Source organism: Drosophila willistoni, assembly GCF_018902025.1.
Source record: "Drosophila willistoni isolate 14030-0811.24 chromosome 2L unlocalized genomic scaffold, UCI_dwil_1.1 Seg72.1, whole genome shotgun sequence".
Classification (NCBI taxonomy): domain Eukaryota; kingdom Metazoa; phylum Arthropoda; class Insecta; order Diptera; family Drosophilidae; genus Drosophila; species Drosophila willistoni.
This window is the reverse complement of record NW_025814049.1, coordinates 3,168,391-3,185,781: the sequence shown is the minus strand read 5'-3', so window position 1 is coordinate 3,185,781 and position 17,391 is coordinate 3,168,391. Positions and strand designations below refer to the sequence as shown.

At 33.7% G+C, this 17,391-nt stretch overlaps 1 protein-coding gene across 1 annotated transcript; it reads right to left on the bottom strand.

Annotated features, from left to right (window-relative positions):
- Positions 1-95: 95 nt before the first annotated feature.
- Positions 96-13,981, bottom strand: LOC6646110 (pro-resilin). Its single transcript, XM_002068718.4, has 4 exons — positions 13,925-13,981; positions 1,957-2,073; positions 508-600; positions 96-443 (listed from the first exon to the last, which is right to left on the bottom strand). Exons 1-4 carry the CDS (start codon positions 13,979-13,981, stop codon positions 153-155), a joined length of 558 nt encoding a protein of 185 aa, XP_002068754.2. The 3' UTR covers positions 96-152.
- Positions 13,982-17,391: the final 3,410 nt, after the last annotated feature.

Below are 17,391 nucleotides of genomic sequence, written 5' to 3'. Positions count from 1 at the left end.
CACAGCTGATTGCAACAGCTGAGATATTCTGACAGCTAAGCTTGCCAAAAGAGCTTTTCCCTGCAATTGTCATAAAAGACCGCTAGATGTCGTTCTAAGTTTTTAGCAATAATATTTATTGTTCATAAAATTTACAACTCATAATCTCATTTTTAATATTTATAACCACCGGCACCACCACCACCGCCGCCTCCACGTTGACCGGGCACTGGTCCCTGTGGATACTGAGCCTCTCCCTCATAGCTAACATCCGCGTGGTAGCCCGTCTTCCAGTCGGCCGTATAGCGTACAACTTGAGTGCGTCCATCGGGCAATTGAACGCGATATTCACCGGTTACCACATCGCCATCACTGGACGCCTTGTGGGCATAATCGTTGGCCGTTTCAGCATCCTGAACGGCATATTCAAAGTCAAAAGGCATGCCAGGCATATGGACATGATCCTGAAGGAAAAAAAAACAAGAAAGATTAAATGGTTATCTATTTGGGGTAAACTTTAGAACTTACTTCTCCTGGCTGTCCGGGAATTGGGCGTGTTGGTGGTGCTGGCGGACGTGGACCAGGTCCTCCGGGTGTGGGTCTGCCCGGTTGACTTGGCTTCTGTAGATTGAAAGATACTGTTAGTAATGTTTAAAACCAAAAATAAATTTACTTAATTACTTAAGAATTGCAGCTCGAAAGTATTCGATTGCAAGATGTTTAAACAATAGATTAATTTTTAGTGAAATGATTATATTTTATGTTGAAAGAAATGTTGTAAAATTACTCTAGAGAGAAGAGCTTGTGACATTTGTAAGAAGTTTGTCCAAGTTTGTTAGAATAACTAGCTTCAAAGTCGTTCTTTCTTTTGATTATATGTTATTTTCTTAATTACAACAGTTTGAGGATTGTTATTGCTTTTTTATTTTAAAACTGACTGAGATAATAATAATTATTCTCTGGTCTCTAATCATTTTGGCAAGAACTTTGCTTCTTTGAAGGAAATCTATTATTCTTAACAAAATTACATTCCATTCCAACCCAAGTTAAAATGAATTAAAATAAAGTAGGTTAATCAAAGGACCCGCATATCTTATTTGATAAAGTCTAAAAAAATATAAAATTTATGTTGAGAAACCTTTTCTGTTTTTAAACTTGTCTAAAAACAAGCGAAGCCCCTGTTGAACTATTGCCAATGTCTATTAAATTTAAGGCTCTCATTCAAATACTCTAGTTAGAATATCCTAATTCCCGTTTTTCAAAAAGTACTTTTCTAATTAACTAGAGAATATAAATTGATATTGTACCCATTCTATGTACAGACATTTTTATACAGATAAAACTAATTTCAAAGCTATTTGATGACATGCTCTAAATAAACTCCAAAACTAAAGAAATTTCCTACCATTGTTTGGAGAATTTTATGCAATCCACTCCAAAAAATTGGTGCTAATTCAGATAGCTCTTACTTTGGCTTGAATTTGACACAATGGTTTTTGCCTTTCGAAAATTAAAAAAAAAAAAAAACAAGGCAAAACCTTTTGCCCAACTGACAAATGCAACATAATTTAGGTCGTTGTCTGTCCGTTTGTCTCTCTTTTTTTGGTTTGGCTAGACTGGTCGCTGTGTGGTTTCATCAAAAGGTGATGCCGGCATGACGCGGTTTATTTTGCCTGTTGCCTGACTGACTAGCTGGCTGGCTGGTTGGCTGGCTGGCTGGCCGACAGCCTGCCTCTTGGCTGGTTGAAATCTTTTACAGATTGGCAACCGCACTGGCATTGGCAGCGGCGGCAGCGGCAGCAACAGCGTCAACTTGACTGATGAATGTGGCGACAAGCTTTTTGTTTGGCTGGCTGCTTGGTTGGTTAAGAGGCTTAAAAGTCGAGTGAAGGGCCAACTCGCGCAACTCTCCAACTCGATGAGTAAAAATGATGACCATAATTAGTTGATGACTTAAATTCAATTTTTGCGACTCACAAATGGTTTATTCGGCTCCGGGTAATCATAGCCGTTCTTTGTGGGCGGCAAATACGCATTCGACCCGGGGGCAATTTGGGCGTAAACATAGGCAAAGATGGCAGCAAGTGATAAACTCTGAAAAGAAAACATAAAAAAAAGAGTTGTTAAATGTTTTTCAGTGCACTAAAAACTAAAAGGTTAAATTAACCAAACTAAACTATAAAAAAAAAAATAAAGTGAACGGTTGCAAATAGAAATATGTTTAGTTTAGAAGCCAGATAAGATCGCATTTGACATTCAGCTTTTGCTCTGGGGCAGGTGCAAGAGAAGATGCAATTGGCATTGCCTGTTGGCAATTTGCTTCACAACTTAGAATGTGCCCAAGAGGCGTTTTGGAAAAGGGCAAAGCACCAGAAATGGCGAAGGTAAACTCAAAGCTGACACAAAAGTGTTCATATTTAGACATGGCTAATTGACAGACAGAAGTCCACAATATTTAACATTCAACAGCCCCAAGATGGATGCCAACTGCCAACTGGTCAACATCGTTTTTAGCCACATCTCTCTCACATATAACGCCGTCAGCTTCTGTCTGTCAGTTGTCTGTCGTTGTTTCAATTTGCATTGTGGCAAACAGTAAACGGCAAATGCAACTTCATCTGACAGATTGCGGAAATGTTTAATTATAGAATATAATTTTTTCTGTTTTTCAGTTTTTTTTCTTCTTTTTTTTCGTTGTTGTATGTTTTGTATGCTGATCTATTGATCATCGTTAACTCATCGCCACTGATGCCTTACATTGTTTGTTGATGAGTTTCTCAGCACACACGCACACACACACACACATGATTCTCATATACATATGTCTACAAACATATATTTAAATACTATAATTAACTTTAGATGAGAATTTTGTTTAATAGTCAAGGAGAGCTGCATTTTTAGTGATAGTTGCGTTTTTTTTCCAGTTATTGCCTTTTGTTGTGTGGAATAGTTCAAAATTATAATCGAATTTTTTTTTAATGGTTGCCTTGATAATTTAAGGGTATGATCTTTTGATGATGCTTTCTTCTCAACAAATATTTTTAGTTTCGGTTGCTTAAAATCTATTAGTAAGATAGTTGATGAAATATCTCTAATTTTAAGTCAATGACAACGTAATAGAGTAGCTTGTTTAATAAGATTGGTAAGTAAAGGCATATTCACATAATTTGCTTTATATTTGAATTTAGGCTCTCTAGTTCCCTAAAGTATGCTACAAACTCTGTAAACAAAAGTCCATTGCTTGATGCTTAATATTTTTATTTAATACCAAACCAAACCTAATTTGTTAACTCCCATCTTATAAAGAGTATCTAAAAGTCGATGCTAACCATTTTTTTAAGGGAATTTTTTTGTTTGCTTTTGCTGTTATTTAATTAAAATTAATTAAATCAAACAAATTTCCACAATTACCTTAACAAACAGGGTGGTCCTAACCTTCGAGATTGCAAATAAAATCACCGTTAAATGCATTCAACTTGTCAGTAACAGTAATTTTGCATGTAAAACAAATGCAATTACCGTTAGCATTGCGAACGGCCAAACGAGCAAAAAGCCCAAAATCTGTTTCTCTTTTTTTGTCGGTGTTTTTTTTCCATTGAATCGAAAGAAATAAAATAACAGCAAATGATTTTCGTGTAAATTAAATAAAAAAGAGCCGAAAACTGAAAATAAATTGCCTTAGCTTGCCGACAGATTGAGATAAAGTTGCAAGTTGAAAGATTGAGACAGGGCAGTTAAAAAACAGAAATAGATGGAGATATAGATGCAAATGCAGATGCTAAGACGACGACTGCAACTGCGACAGCGACAAAAGACAGATAAAAAGACAGTGGGGCTCATTTGTTTCAAAATAGGTTAAAATTTGCAAACTGAAGAATTTTATTTACAGTACTAACAACTATGCAAAGATTTAGTTTGATCTCTCTTAAGACTTTACCTTCATTAGACAAAATCTGTATAGGGGAGAGTGGGGCTAATCGGCGAATTTTTTTTTAATCCTTTGTATATCCTGATCGGAAGCTCGTATCTAAGTCTAAGTTTATTATCCAAATATAGCTTACCAAAATGCGATCTTAGGACAGTTATCACTTTTTGGATCGTGCTATTTAATTCAAAGTTAGTGATGCTAAGTAAACAATAAATTGGCACTAACCTTTTAAAAAAAAATGCTAAAATGATTGAGTTTTCAATATTTCTTTTAACAAGTACCAAAATCAATCTTTAAAATATATTATATTCCTGTTGAAAATGAATGAATGGGCCAATATGTAATTCTAACTAAAGATATTCCAGGGTTCGTGTCTCGACTAAATTTCCCTTTATGACCTTGCTGAGTGTGTGTGTCTTGGTTAATTTTCAAATTTTGTGGTCTTGTTCTCATTCGTAATTGTTTTTTCGATTTTTTCGTCTAATTCGCTTTTGTAATTCTTATTGAAGGCCCTTAAATGTGACCTTGTGGTTTTTGTGGTAACTTATTGTTCATTTCTTACTCATAAACCAAAAACATTAGAATTTTCCTCAAGTTCATATGGGCTCATACATATTTATGCTGTGAGTCGACTCACATGTACATATGTTGCTTGCATTGAGGCAATATTAATCGCTTGCATAATCTAATAAACAACGATGTATTATATAATTGTTCGATTACTATTAAGCTGTACACATTCTGTTTAATTAATTTGATTAAATCAACACAAGCATTGTTGTAAATACTTGCATTTATTTATTAATCATGGCAAACAAAAGAGATACAAAAAAAGGAAACACAAAAATGTTAAACATTTTTTTTTATATATTTAATGTTTCAGTTTTTATGTTTTTCACATTCATTTGGTTATTTTTTTTTTGCTATTTGCAGAACTATTTTTGTGCCTGTGGCACGCCCACTTTGCCACAGTCAACAACATCAAGTTGAAGGTCGTTAAACGGGCAGAAAAAAAACATTTAAAACAAAAAAAAAGTTAAAGTTAAAGTGGGGGGAAAAAAACAATTGAGAATTGTTGAAATTAATTACACTTGAAGAGCGCCGCAATAGCAGGCAGACAGGTAGACAGACAGGTGATAATAATGATAATGATTTAACTTTACACTACTTTGGGCACTCAATGTACCATAAAGTAAAGATTTTTCAAGTAGATTATTTTAAGCCTATTTTTGTGTTTGTTGAACTTAAAATCTTTTTACTTATGAATTGTAATTCAAGTCATTAGATCCTAAGAATGATTTATTGTTTAATTGCCAAGTTCAGATACTTCCTTTAGATAGATAGTTAGCTAAATTGCTAGTTATTACATAGATAGAAACCATTTTTAGATAGTAAGATAGAGTTAAATAGATACATCCAATGGATGTAAAGATTGCCGGGAAGTTGAATGCATATTTGGGTAGATAGATAAATAGATGAATACTTCTTATAAAATGCAACTGATTAACAGTTTTTTTTGTTTATTTAGTTAATTAGTTGTATAGAAAAATAAATTGAATTGATCATCATATAACTTTGACAATGCAAAGATATGATTTCAAAGGTTTTCGTTTAGGTCAATTCAAACCAAGCTTAAAATAAATATAGGAATAGTAATAATAGATTTAATCATTTAAATTTTAATGAAAAAATCAATTAATAAGCTCAAAATTGTTTTAACTATTTAGTAATTAATAGTTGTTGAACGCGTAGTACAGATGTTGTTTTATTTGGATTTAGTTTTTTATTGTACATTTTTATTATCTGCAATTTTTCGAAAATGCTAATTAAGTCAATGTTTTTATAGTTTTATTTTTTTTATAGCACATTCAATTTGCACTTCTCTGATGATTATGCTGGCCTGAGGATTTTGGATTTTGTCTAAGATTTTGCCCCCATCTCATTCCCACTCTGTACCCACATAAAACGACAATCACGATCCAGTTTAAGATCGCTGGCAGGCTAAGTTATGCCATCGAAAGGGGAACTTGCAAGAATTTATGACAATTGCATTTTGAATGGCTTGCCAAGTTAAATGGCAAAGTGCAGATTAAAGATTTATGGTGTGATTCAATATAAAATAGTATTATTTAATCAATATATAATTGGTCACATTTAACAAACTTATACTCTAGACATTTCCCCCTAGATGTTGGGTATTAAGTCATCAGTAGAGTGGATGAGGTGGATGGTGGTAGTGGGCATGACATGGAAGCGGCACCTAAGACAGCATTCTCCAACGCCCACATGGAGTAGGAGATGAAGATGGAGATGAAGCCGGAGATTTCTATGGCGATGATGACTCTTAACGAGGTTTGGCTACCTACTTAATTTATGGAATTTGTATTGAGTTTTTTTGTTGTCTTTTTTGTTGTGTTGTAGTTGCAGCTGTTTCCCAGCAGCAAATTACCAAAGTTGGTCTACAAAATATAAAAAGTCCCCTACATAGATGTTAGATTAACATGCAACATGCAACTTGCAACACCAACATACACAAATACATATACTAGCACACATAGCAAAGTTGAATGCAAGTGTTTCAGTAGAACAACAAACATTTGTCTGACCTTTTCATCGTTGCATCGTTGTTGTTGCCATTGCTCTGGCTCTGGCTGTGGCTGTTGTTGGTTTTTCCTCACTTTGGGGCATTGAAATGCAAATTTGGCAAAAATAAAAGTTAATGGGGCATGTGAATGGCAGCAAAAAAGAGTAGAAAGAGAGAGAGAGAGAGCGCGAGAGCAAAATAAACCGCAATGCTTTGGGAAATGACTTTTATTGTTGCACTCAGTTTGTTGTTTAAGTCTTTTGTTACCACATCTACCCGCATATATGTATATGTACATATATATCTATGTATATATGTCACGTGCCTATAGGCAAAAATCAATCCAAGCAAGGACAATGCCAGAGATCAATAGGCTAAATCGTTCATTTAAGTCACGATCTAAACAATTGTTTGCCCATAAAAATATAAAAATAAACTAACTAAAATACTCCAAGTTAAAGTCAAGTTCTATATATGTAGTTAGGATACATCTTTTAGCCGTTCTCCACACCACATTAACCCTATTTAACCTGCATAGAAAATGCTATATGCAACGCCACATAAAACTGCTCATAAATTTTTGTTTGCCGCCAACTGACAGCAACTGGCATAAAGATATTAACCTTTTCGGGCAAATAAGCCAAAAAATTAACTAAATTATATGTTACCAAAATCATTTGGCCTGGCCATCAAGACTATACTTAGTTTTTTTTTCGACTTCAAGTAGTTGCAATATAAAAATTTGTAAATTTGCTGTTTAAAGTGATATAAAAAAAAAAACAAATTGGTTGGGTGGGTGCTGCAATGATGAATTTATATAAAAATTTATAAAATTGGGAGACAAAAAATATATGTGTCATTAGCTAAAACAGCAGGAACTAGCTTTATGGCTTATCTTAACTATCCTTATCTATGCCGATTTATTTCGCATATTTTTAAGATAAACTCATTAATAAGTTGATACAACATTTTCGTAGCAATTTTTTAGGAAAAATTTACTCCTAAAATCTGTTTCTATATTTAAATATATGAAATTTATTCACGTCTTTTATTATGAAAAGGTCGCCTAGTAAATGCAGAAGTAAGATAAAACCAAATTAATATGAATACAGAGATAGTTTGATAATTGTACTAATTGTGTTTTAATTAGACATTTACTTTATTTTTTATATATTCACAATACAAACCATAACCGTAAGTGATCCAAAGGTCAACCAAATTGTTATATGTAATTTATTAAACCATAATTTCTATATTTATTTTGTCGACTTCATAGCAAATCTGAATTACTTTAATAGATAGAGAAAGAAAGATATAACAAATCGTTTTAAATCTCTAAAAAACATTTAAGGGCTATTTGGGGATATCATTTAATCCTATTGAGACCAACGAAATGAAATTTAAATGATATTAGTTTTACTTTTAATTACTTAAAGTTTTTTAAACATGTTTAGATATGCATAAAACTGCTCAGAGAGCCTATGCTCTTTGTTTAAAAATTAGCAAAGTTTTATATAAACTTAAAACTGCCAAAACTAGTTAATTCCTAAAATTGTTAAAACCAAAGAAAATACCATTGAACTAATTTTCATACCAGATGCTACCCCCAAAATTAAAACCATAAAAAATAAAAGTACTAGAAAAAGAAATTTGCCTACAAAGCAAACAAAAAATAGAAAAGAAATGCCAAAGCAAAAAGGAATGCCAGATGTTTTTGTAATCAGCTAAAAATTTCGATTTAATTAGATTACCACACACAGAGCAGCAGTGACTGAGGTAAAGAGGTTGGGGGAAGGAGAAGCGACCATCTTCTACTGCTGCTGCACTTGCTCAAGCGTCATTAAATTTTGTTGGATTCTTTTTATTTTTTTTTTTGGTGTAATTTTTTGTTTGCAATTGCAACAAAGACAATAAAAACCGCATATAACAATTGCAAAAATGTTTTGTGCCTCAAACCACAAAGATTGCATTGCACATGTGATTTTTTTCTTTTTTTGTTTGGACTTGCTACTTTTGGTAGATTGCAGATTGAGAATGAGTTGGATGATGGTTTTGACCCCCAAGCTCAATTACCTCTGTGCAAAAGGCATCATCAAAATGAAATCTGGCAAATCATTTCAATTAAAATCGAATTTGTAATGCAACAAGAATCGAAAATTATGGAAAAATGATAGGCATGTCACGGCACGAGTGGAAACGAATATCAAATGCTCTTTTAGAGAGATTAGAAAAGTTTTGAGTGCCAGATAATCGATTTCTCCTCGAGGCTGCAAACTGAAAGCCAAAGTAAATTGGTTTCATCTCTCTTGCTGCATTCTCTCTGCTGGGGTAGATACCCTAATATTGTTGCCTCGCATTGCATTTTGGGCGCACGATTGGGCAATCCGTTCACACTTGAATCGTCAGAGTTATAGAGAGTGGGGGACGAGGTATGGGGCAAAAGGCCGAACATCGTAATCAGGCATCTCTAATCAAAAAAGCCCGGCATGCGATTCAACCGATGCAGCGGTTCGATTCTGGTTGGATTCGTTCTGTGAAAATTACATAAATTTAGCATTTGCAATTGCCGTAGAAGCAGGCAAACGGAAGTCATGCAGCAGTCATCCAGCCAGGCAGCCAGTCATCCATCCATCCAGTCACCCAGTCACCCATCGAGGCAACATTGTCTGACGAATCATCAGTCAAATATCAAAGTGTGCATATTTTATGTTTGTCATTTGAAATTCAAAAATTCAAAAGCGTGCCGAACTGCATTTTACCATATTTTTGGATGATTCTTCTTATACCCTTTTTGCTAAACACAAAAAAAAAGGTCACATTCAGTTAGCTCAATGATTACCTGGTGAACTAATCTTGAGGTGTATATGAGGGAGCCTTACAGTTCAGAGCTCATATGCGGAAAGTGCAATGGAAATCGTGTTTTATTATTACCAGAGTCATGTTTGATTTTGTTCATTAAGTTTTTTTCCAACTTTGAAAACTATTATAGGAGTCACAAGAAACTACTTTCTATATATCAGCCTATTGAATCATAGGTATACTGCCTAAAGTTGTAAATGGGATTCAAAGAATGTTTGAATGTTTATGTCTGATGTGAAAATCGAATTGATAATTCTAAATGTTCTGATTAGTTTTTTAGGGTTTGATGTGAAACAAGTAAAAATATCTCAGCTAACTCAAATAAAATGTAACGATTCTTCTGATAACTGAGAGTTTATTCTAACGGGACTAAAACGTCTTTGAAAAGAAAGAGTATTGAAAACTTCAGCATACAGATATCTCTTTTTGGAGTTTTGTGGCATTTTTTTTTCGCGTGCGAAAATGAGCAGCTGAAATCATTAATATGCGATGGGGTTTTGCTTGGTTTGTCCTGACTGTAAAATTAACATGTAAAACATGCTCAGTGTCTGTGAGGCCGAGTTTTTGTCTTCGACTGTGTGTCTCTCTCTTTGTGTCTCCCAAGTGGGAGGCAAGTGGCCGGCGGAGTTTTTTGACTTTTTGTTTTGCATGTTCCCTTGGGCAGGCGTAGTCTGCTTTTCGGGGCGTGTCTAGTATACTAGCTGCCCTTTTCAACTTCCCTCTAGCCTACATCCTGTAACCGTCCAACAGAGAGAGTCGAAAAAAAAGAAGTCAAAAAGTTACAAGCGGCAAATTACACGCGTCTGGCTCACCTCCTCCTTTTTGGCTCGTACTCCTCTTTAGATGGATTCTTCATTGCTGTCTGGTTGCTACCTTTTGGCAGTTATCTGCTTGGTAAACCAGACCACCAGCAACCAACAACAACAACAGAAAGAGGAACAAATCTATATATATATAGATAGAGAGAGCCAGACATTCAGAAGTGGAGTCAAAGTCTGCATAGTGTCGCACCAACAAAAGCAACAATTTAGCACGCCTTTTTTTTTGGGTTTTTTTTTTATATTTTATCTTTGAACCAACAACAAGGACGTTATAGGTTAAGTCTGTTTTATTTGTAGTCTGCTTTAGGGCGTCATTCCCTTTGAATGAGATTCAAGCTTTAAGCATTTAACTTAAAAAGGAAGTGAAAGTTCCATCTTTCTTTTTATTTGATTTTTATAAAATCCAAAACTTGATATCAACTATAATTTAGCTAACCTAAGCCTACATAAATCAGTTTAGCTAGATTTAGTAACAAATCCATATGAGTTTTATGTCCTACGAGAGGGTATGTTGATTTTGGAAAAGAGTTTGTAACTAATACCCTAAGACAAAAGTAAGGCAAGGCTACAACTCCATGAGCGAAATCTGCAAGTGTCTTTATACTTCGTTGCCCTTCAGTAAACTTTTTGAGGGTTTGTTTGCTTTGTTTTTTTTTTTATCTAGCTAGGCCAACCAACAAGTTAATCTTGTTATATGACAAGATTTCGTTTCCATGTTGAATACATCATACAAAAAAAAAACCAAAAAAATTTGTGTAACAAAGTCAAAGCCACTAAAAATAATGTTGGCCATGTAGAGGGAGGCAGGCAGGAAAGGAAAAACTCTTCATAAACATAAGAGAGTTTCGAGTGCCTAGGCAAATACACAAAGTTGCTTCGATTTGTATATCTTTTTGGCTTCTTTTTTGTCTTTTGGTACTTTAGTTTATGTTTCTTCTGTTTTTGGCAACACTTGTCGATAACGATTGCATAACTTGACTATCTGAAGTGGCGAAGGGGAAAGAAAGTCAAACGCAAATCGAACAAATTGCAAATAATCAGAGACACTTAAGTGTGTGTGCGTAATATATGTGACACACACACGCACTCGCTTACACACACTTATGAGCTTGGCAACATCTGCTAGTTCAGAGTGCCTGAATGAAGAAGGGAGGGGAGAGGAGAGCAGTTGGTGGGGACGCAGTAAAAATACGCCCAAATAAGTAGCAATAATATTTGATTATTTCAACAAATGCCCATACTGTAAGTGGTGGAAGAGGAACTTAGGAGGGGTTTGGGGGCAGGCCTGCCAGCTTAGCTAAGCAGAATCCTACATTTAGCGCGTGTTGGCAATTTTTTTTCTCGGCCCCACCATAGCCTGCTTTTAGGCGCTCCTAAGTGAGGTAAATTGGTTTTCGGTTAGTATATTAGGTAGTTGTAGGCCCAAGATCCCTCTGGCCATGATGAAACCTTTTTCTATTCCGGAAAACAAATGTGCAAATTGCCAAAGATTTATATAAACAGCAGCATTACGTATGGAATAAATTTTGGACTTGAATGCTTGAAAAAGTTGCCACAAATAACGAGATGGCTTAAACAAAGACCTTGTCTGGTAGTAAAGTGAAATTAGCCAAAAACAATTGCCAAAAAAAGAGAATGAATTTCATTTTATATATTTTTCAATCTAAACTAGATTAGGTTAGTCTACCTTGGTAATTTCTATTAAATTACAGTCGTTTAAGAAATTGGTGGATGAGAAAATTGTATTCATTCCTTAGGCAAATATACTTATTGGGTTTGTTTGTTTTGGTTTTTTTTAGACTTTTATTCTATAAATTAAAAAAAAATCTTCTTAGGCGAAAATATATTTATTGTGTTTCTCTGTTTTAGTTTTTCTAGGATATGAATTTCTATGAATTTTAACAACTGTTTCTGGAGGTTTACTTTTTACTTTGCAGTTTACTGTAAGTATTTTAAATTGCAAGAAAAATTAAACTTGTTATATTGACTTATCGACATTTTAGTGAAATTCGAACTAAGAACTTCAAATGCTCAACAAAATAAAACAATCTGCAAAAAATTTGTTAAATTTATGATAAAATTTCTTTAAGACGAATTAATAAAAATTTACTAAATTTTCTTGAAGACAATACGAAAATATTTTAAAAGCCTTGAAAAATTATCACTCGAATTTAAGTTATACTCATTCGGATTTAAGTTATACTCAAATATTCAAGAAAAAAATAGGATAATTCTCCTCTTGCATTTGAAGGAACCTTTTTTTCTCCCAATGAATTTTTAACAGATGTTCCAAAACTAAAACTATCCTACAGAATTTTTGAGGAAATTGCAGTAAACTACCAATAAGTGAACAAAATATTTAATCTTAAATACCTTTTATTCATATTATTTTTGTTCCTTTAAATTTTCAATACGAACATTTTTAATGTTCTCTTTAAAATGGTTAAATAATATTTTATTTGTTTTAAATTAAGTTTGACAAATTGTTTAACAATTGGCAATATTAGCACTTTATAAAATTGACTTGATCAATACTTACAAGTAAGACGAATGATTTGAAGGACATCATTTTGTTGGTTGTTGTCGTTGTTGCTGTCTTTGAACGAATAAAATGGCAATAATTCGATGCCAATTTTGGCAGTGATTTCGTTTTTGTTTATTCTAAATGATGAGAAATTGAATTATGATAAATTGATTATTGATTGAACACTTCTGTTGTTTGATTTTTTATGTTTTTTTTTTGTTGATTGCACACACTTGAGAAAATCCGTTTAAACAATGTCCTTTTGGCCACACTCACTTTCAATAGCCTTTAGCTAGCCACAGCGGGATGAGTGGGGGTTTTTGGTTTGGGGTTTTGGGATAAAGGGTTTCGAGAATTGAAATTACTTGGAAAATATTACTAATAGATAGATTACTCTATTGCCAACCGCACGAAGTACACGAACGTTTTGAATTAGGTTAGACAATGGAGATGCGCTTGCTTTTTATAATCGAACCGCCACTCGGTTCGCCAGATAGTAGTCTCTCGTCGCAGCGTCTCTGCTGGCTTCGCGTTGCCAACTAGCAACAACAATAACAACAACAACAACTGCACCTCAAAATACAACAACAGAAAGGTAACGAAAAAGTTGTTTCAACAATTGAGATTGGAGGCAAGTTTGGTTGGCTGGTGTTGATGTACATACATTCTCGTTGCTATGGTTGAACTTCTAGATCATCTTCCTCTCATGGTGACTCTCAAACTCACCTGCTCTCTGCCAGAATGACTCAACAATTGAGGTAAAAGAGCAAAAAGCAACAAGTTGAGAGTAGGAGAGATATAAATATCTCAAGAGAGAGAGACAGAGAGAGGTCGATAAAGTGTTGAAGTGAAAAATGTGGCAACAATAGTTAGTTGATCATCATCATTATCATCTTCATCATCATCACGATAATCATGATGAACAAGTGGGGAACAAAAAATGAAACTAAATAATAATGAACATTTGGCGGATGTATAACAAGTTAAGTTAAACGCCCCAAAATGACTTCATTAAAGATTTGATATTTAAGTTTTCATTTTTATTTTGGCCAGCCGGTGGTAAAGGGGTATGGATGAGGAGGGGAGGAGAAGTGGCCACAGATGGTTCTCTTCCCTCCTTTAGGCACTGCAGTTGTGGCAAAAACAAAATGTCACTGGGAATGTCAGATTTTTTCTGCTTGCCCTTTGAGAAAGCCAACAAGAACGACTTTTCGAGAGAGCAGAACGTGATGCGGCTGCCACTGGTGAAACTCCTCCAGCTCCAGCTCCAGCTTCAGTTTCATCTTGAAGTGAAAATTGCTAACGTGTTTCCCCCTTTGGATCACCTCTTCACTCCCTCTTTCTCTCTCTCTGTCTCTCCCTTCTTTTCTGCAGTGTCAAAATTCAATCTATGACGTGAGGCTCATGCTAAAAATCATAACTTATATATCTATTGGCTTTTGGCTTCAGATACTCTCGAACGTGTGCAACGTGTCTTGAGGCAAACAACCATCGAAGCCATCAACAACAAAACCCATCCCCAATTCTCCAAACCTACTCGAACATTTCAAGCCTCAACCTCTTCCTTCCGTCATGCGAAAAAATTAACAATTAACCTTGAGAGAGTTGAAGAAGAAAACCGAAAAAAAAAAAAATATTTAACATTTATTAAACATTTAATAACAATTAAAAGCAATCTATTTTCGATCACTGATTTCAAAGGTTGTTATAATTTTATTAAACACTTGTGAGGTGATGATGTATATAAAGAAATCATATAAATATGTATATAAATTCTTTTTTACTTCATAATAATTAAACGAATATTTAATGCTCTCTTCCTCATTTGTTGTGGAAATTGTTCTGTGTGGTACATAGGAAATAATTTGCACATAAAATCCTTTTATAGAGTCTTATTACCCGGAAGGTGCTTGGCCTAGGAAACTTGTCTGAAAAATTTGCGAAATTCTTAAACAGAAAATATAATTATATTTTTTATATTAATGATTTATTTTGCCAATGCGAAAAATTATATATATAATGCGATTGATTTTAATATATTAATTCTTATATGATGAATGAATTTACTTGTCTTGAAAATCTGAAATCTAGACCGAGATTTCTAGGGTATTGACGCTCGATATTTATAAATAATTACTGAACAGATCTTATGAAAAGAATGTTCAACTTATTTTAAAGTCAAATTCAAGTCATTCTTTTATTATTTTATATTAGCAAAATTAATTCATGTTTTTAGGTGTATCTTATTGCAAAATATATACAGAAAATTCAAGAAAGAAAAGATGGAACATACATATATACATACATCTAAAGCTATTAAGAAAGCCTTCTTAACTAACTTTAAGTTTTAAGTTTCTCTACTTAACTAACTTAAGTTTCTAAGGTCGCCAGGAAGTAAAATTAAGAGAGACTTTACAAATGAAAATGGACAAACTGCAATATCCAAGAATCAATATCCTTATATTAATATTCAAAATGCCAGATTTTCTCCGATCGCCAATTTCCTTCTACCAAAACTATGAGCTTTATCCGTCACCACTTCAATCTTATGGAATTAATTGCATTGAATCTTCAAGACAAAATTAGAACCTTAAAATATTGATATTAAATGATAACAATACTGTCAATCATTTGCTTAAAGATTGGATTGAAATAGTCTTAAATGAAAATCCACTAAATACTAGGAAAATACTACATTACAATGTATATTACTTTCGTAACCTAATATATATATATCGCTTTAAAAATAAGTAAAAAAATAATGTATTTAGATATTTTTCCCTTGATAATATTTCTTCATTCAATGTTTATGGCATAAGAAGTTGAGCCAAAATCAAAAGATTCAAATTAATGGTTCTATACATAGATTGGTCTTGGAAACAGCCATGGATAACTTTCCAAAGAAATCATACCAACTTATTCTTATTCTGTTAAAAAGTAATCTCAAAATATTCGTAGAGAAATTAGGACAAAATCTTGCGTTGGTAGTCCCAAAACACTTGTAATAAGACCCATATTTAAATGAACCATATAAATATATAATACCTTTTGTGGATTAAAGTTTATTCCCATTTCATTCGTTATTCAAATTCGTTTCAAGCGTGATCACTTAAACGAAATACCCAAAGAAAAAAACACACACACATATTCAAAAAAAACTCCTCAACTTTTGTTGGTAAAAATATATATTTCTATATACACATATATATATATATATTTTTTTTTTTTATATATTTTTTGGCTTTTGCTTTGATTTCCGTGACACTTGACTGTGTACATACAATAAAACGTAGGTAAAACTTACTGTCAAACTGTCTTAACAACATAATACCCGTTAACAATGCCGGCCTGCCTCACTGCCACCTCCCTCCACCTACTAGCAGCCACGTTAACCACCTTGCTTTACCCCCTCTTCCCTCTCTGAGCCATTGGCAACCACAAAAAACCTCTTGGAAATTTCTTTGAGCAGCAGCAGCAGTAAATGAAGGCACTCCAAAGGCATTTTGAAGTGCATTTTGTGGTAGCTGCGATTACGAAAAATGATTGTTTAAAATGTAATTAGAGCAATATGATGGGATACCGTATATATGTATGTGTATGTATTTGATTTCATTATGTAAGTCGGAGGCAGCAAGTGCAAGTAATGATGAAAATTTCTTTTGATTGACGACAAACTTGACATCAATTTTTATTTTGTTGTTGTTTTGTTTCTTTTGAATCTTGGGCAACTTTTGTTACGAAAAGTAACTTTTGTTGCAGTTTTTCAATCAAAACTCGAATCATTTGTAAAGCGTGAGCTAAAAATAATTTATAAGAAATAAAAATAAAAAACAATTTTTCTTTTAGAAAAGTGGCCAAAAATCAAGTGGCAGAAGCAGCTGCTGCCTTTGCTTGGTTGACATTTTCATAGTTTAAGTTTTGTTTTTTTCGCTTATTGAATTGTTTCAAAGCGTTGGAAAAAACTCAGAATTAACATTTAACAGAATTGACTCGATTTTTTTTTTGTATATATATTTTTATTCGATTTTCCGCGAATTTGTTTTGCGCATTTCGTGCAACATTCTGTGGACCCACAAAAACAACAAAAAATCACCTGTAGAATCCAAAGAGGCGCACCTAAAAATGAGTGAATTAGAATAGCCAACTATGTAATTGCCGCATTTTATTGCCTTTTGGCCATATTTGCCATTGTTTTTGTTTTGTTGCCAGTCGTCGGCATTGTTTTTGTGCTTTTTTGGTTTTTGCTTTTTTCAGTGGTGTGAGAATGAGTAGTAGCTAGCGATTGGCCCAAACATCGCGTCTTGGTCCAGACGTGCCAAATGATTTGCATATTTTTGTTAGGTGTGTGGGATCTTAGCCTTTTTTTTTGGTTTTGTTTTTTTTCGATGTTACCAACGATTAGCGTGCGAGGAGGCCAAATGTCGACAAGGCATTGATGGTATTTATTGCCTTAATCATTTATTCTCGATCGATTTGAAAGGGAAAGTTTCAAGCACGCATTTGGCTTATTTTGAAGACTTCCCTGAAAATCTTTGATATTGATGATTTAGAGGAAATATTTATCTTTATTAGTAAATGAAATAGTTTTAGTCTTAACCTTATCTGTTTGGGTCAGTCTAGTTCTGTTTGCTTTATTATTTATTATGTTTTCATGTTTAAGATATCATGTTATGTTTCCAATAATTATCCAATT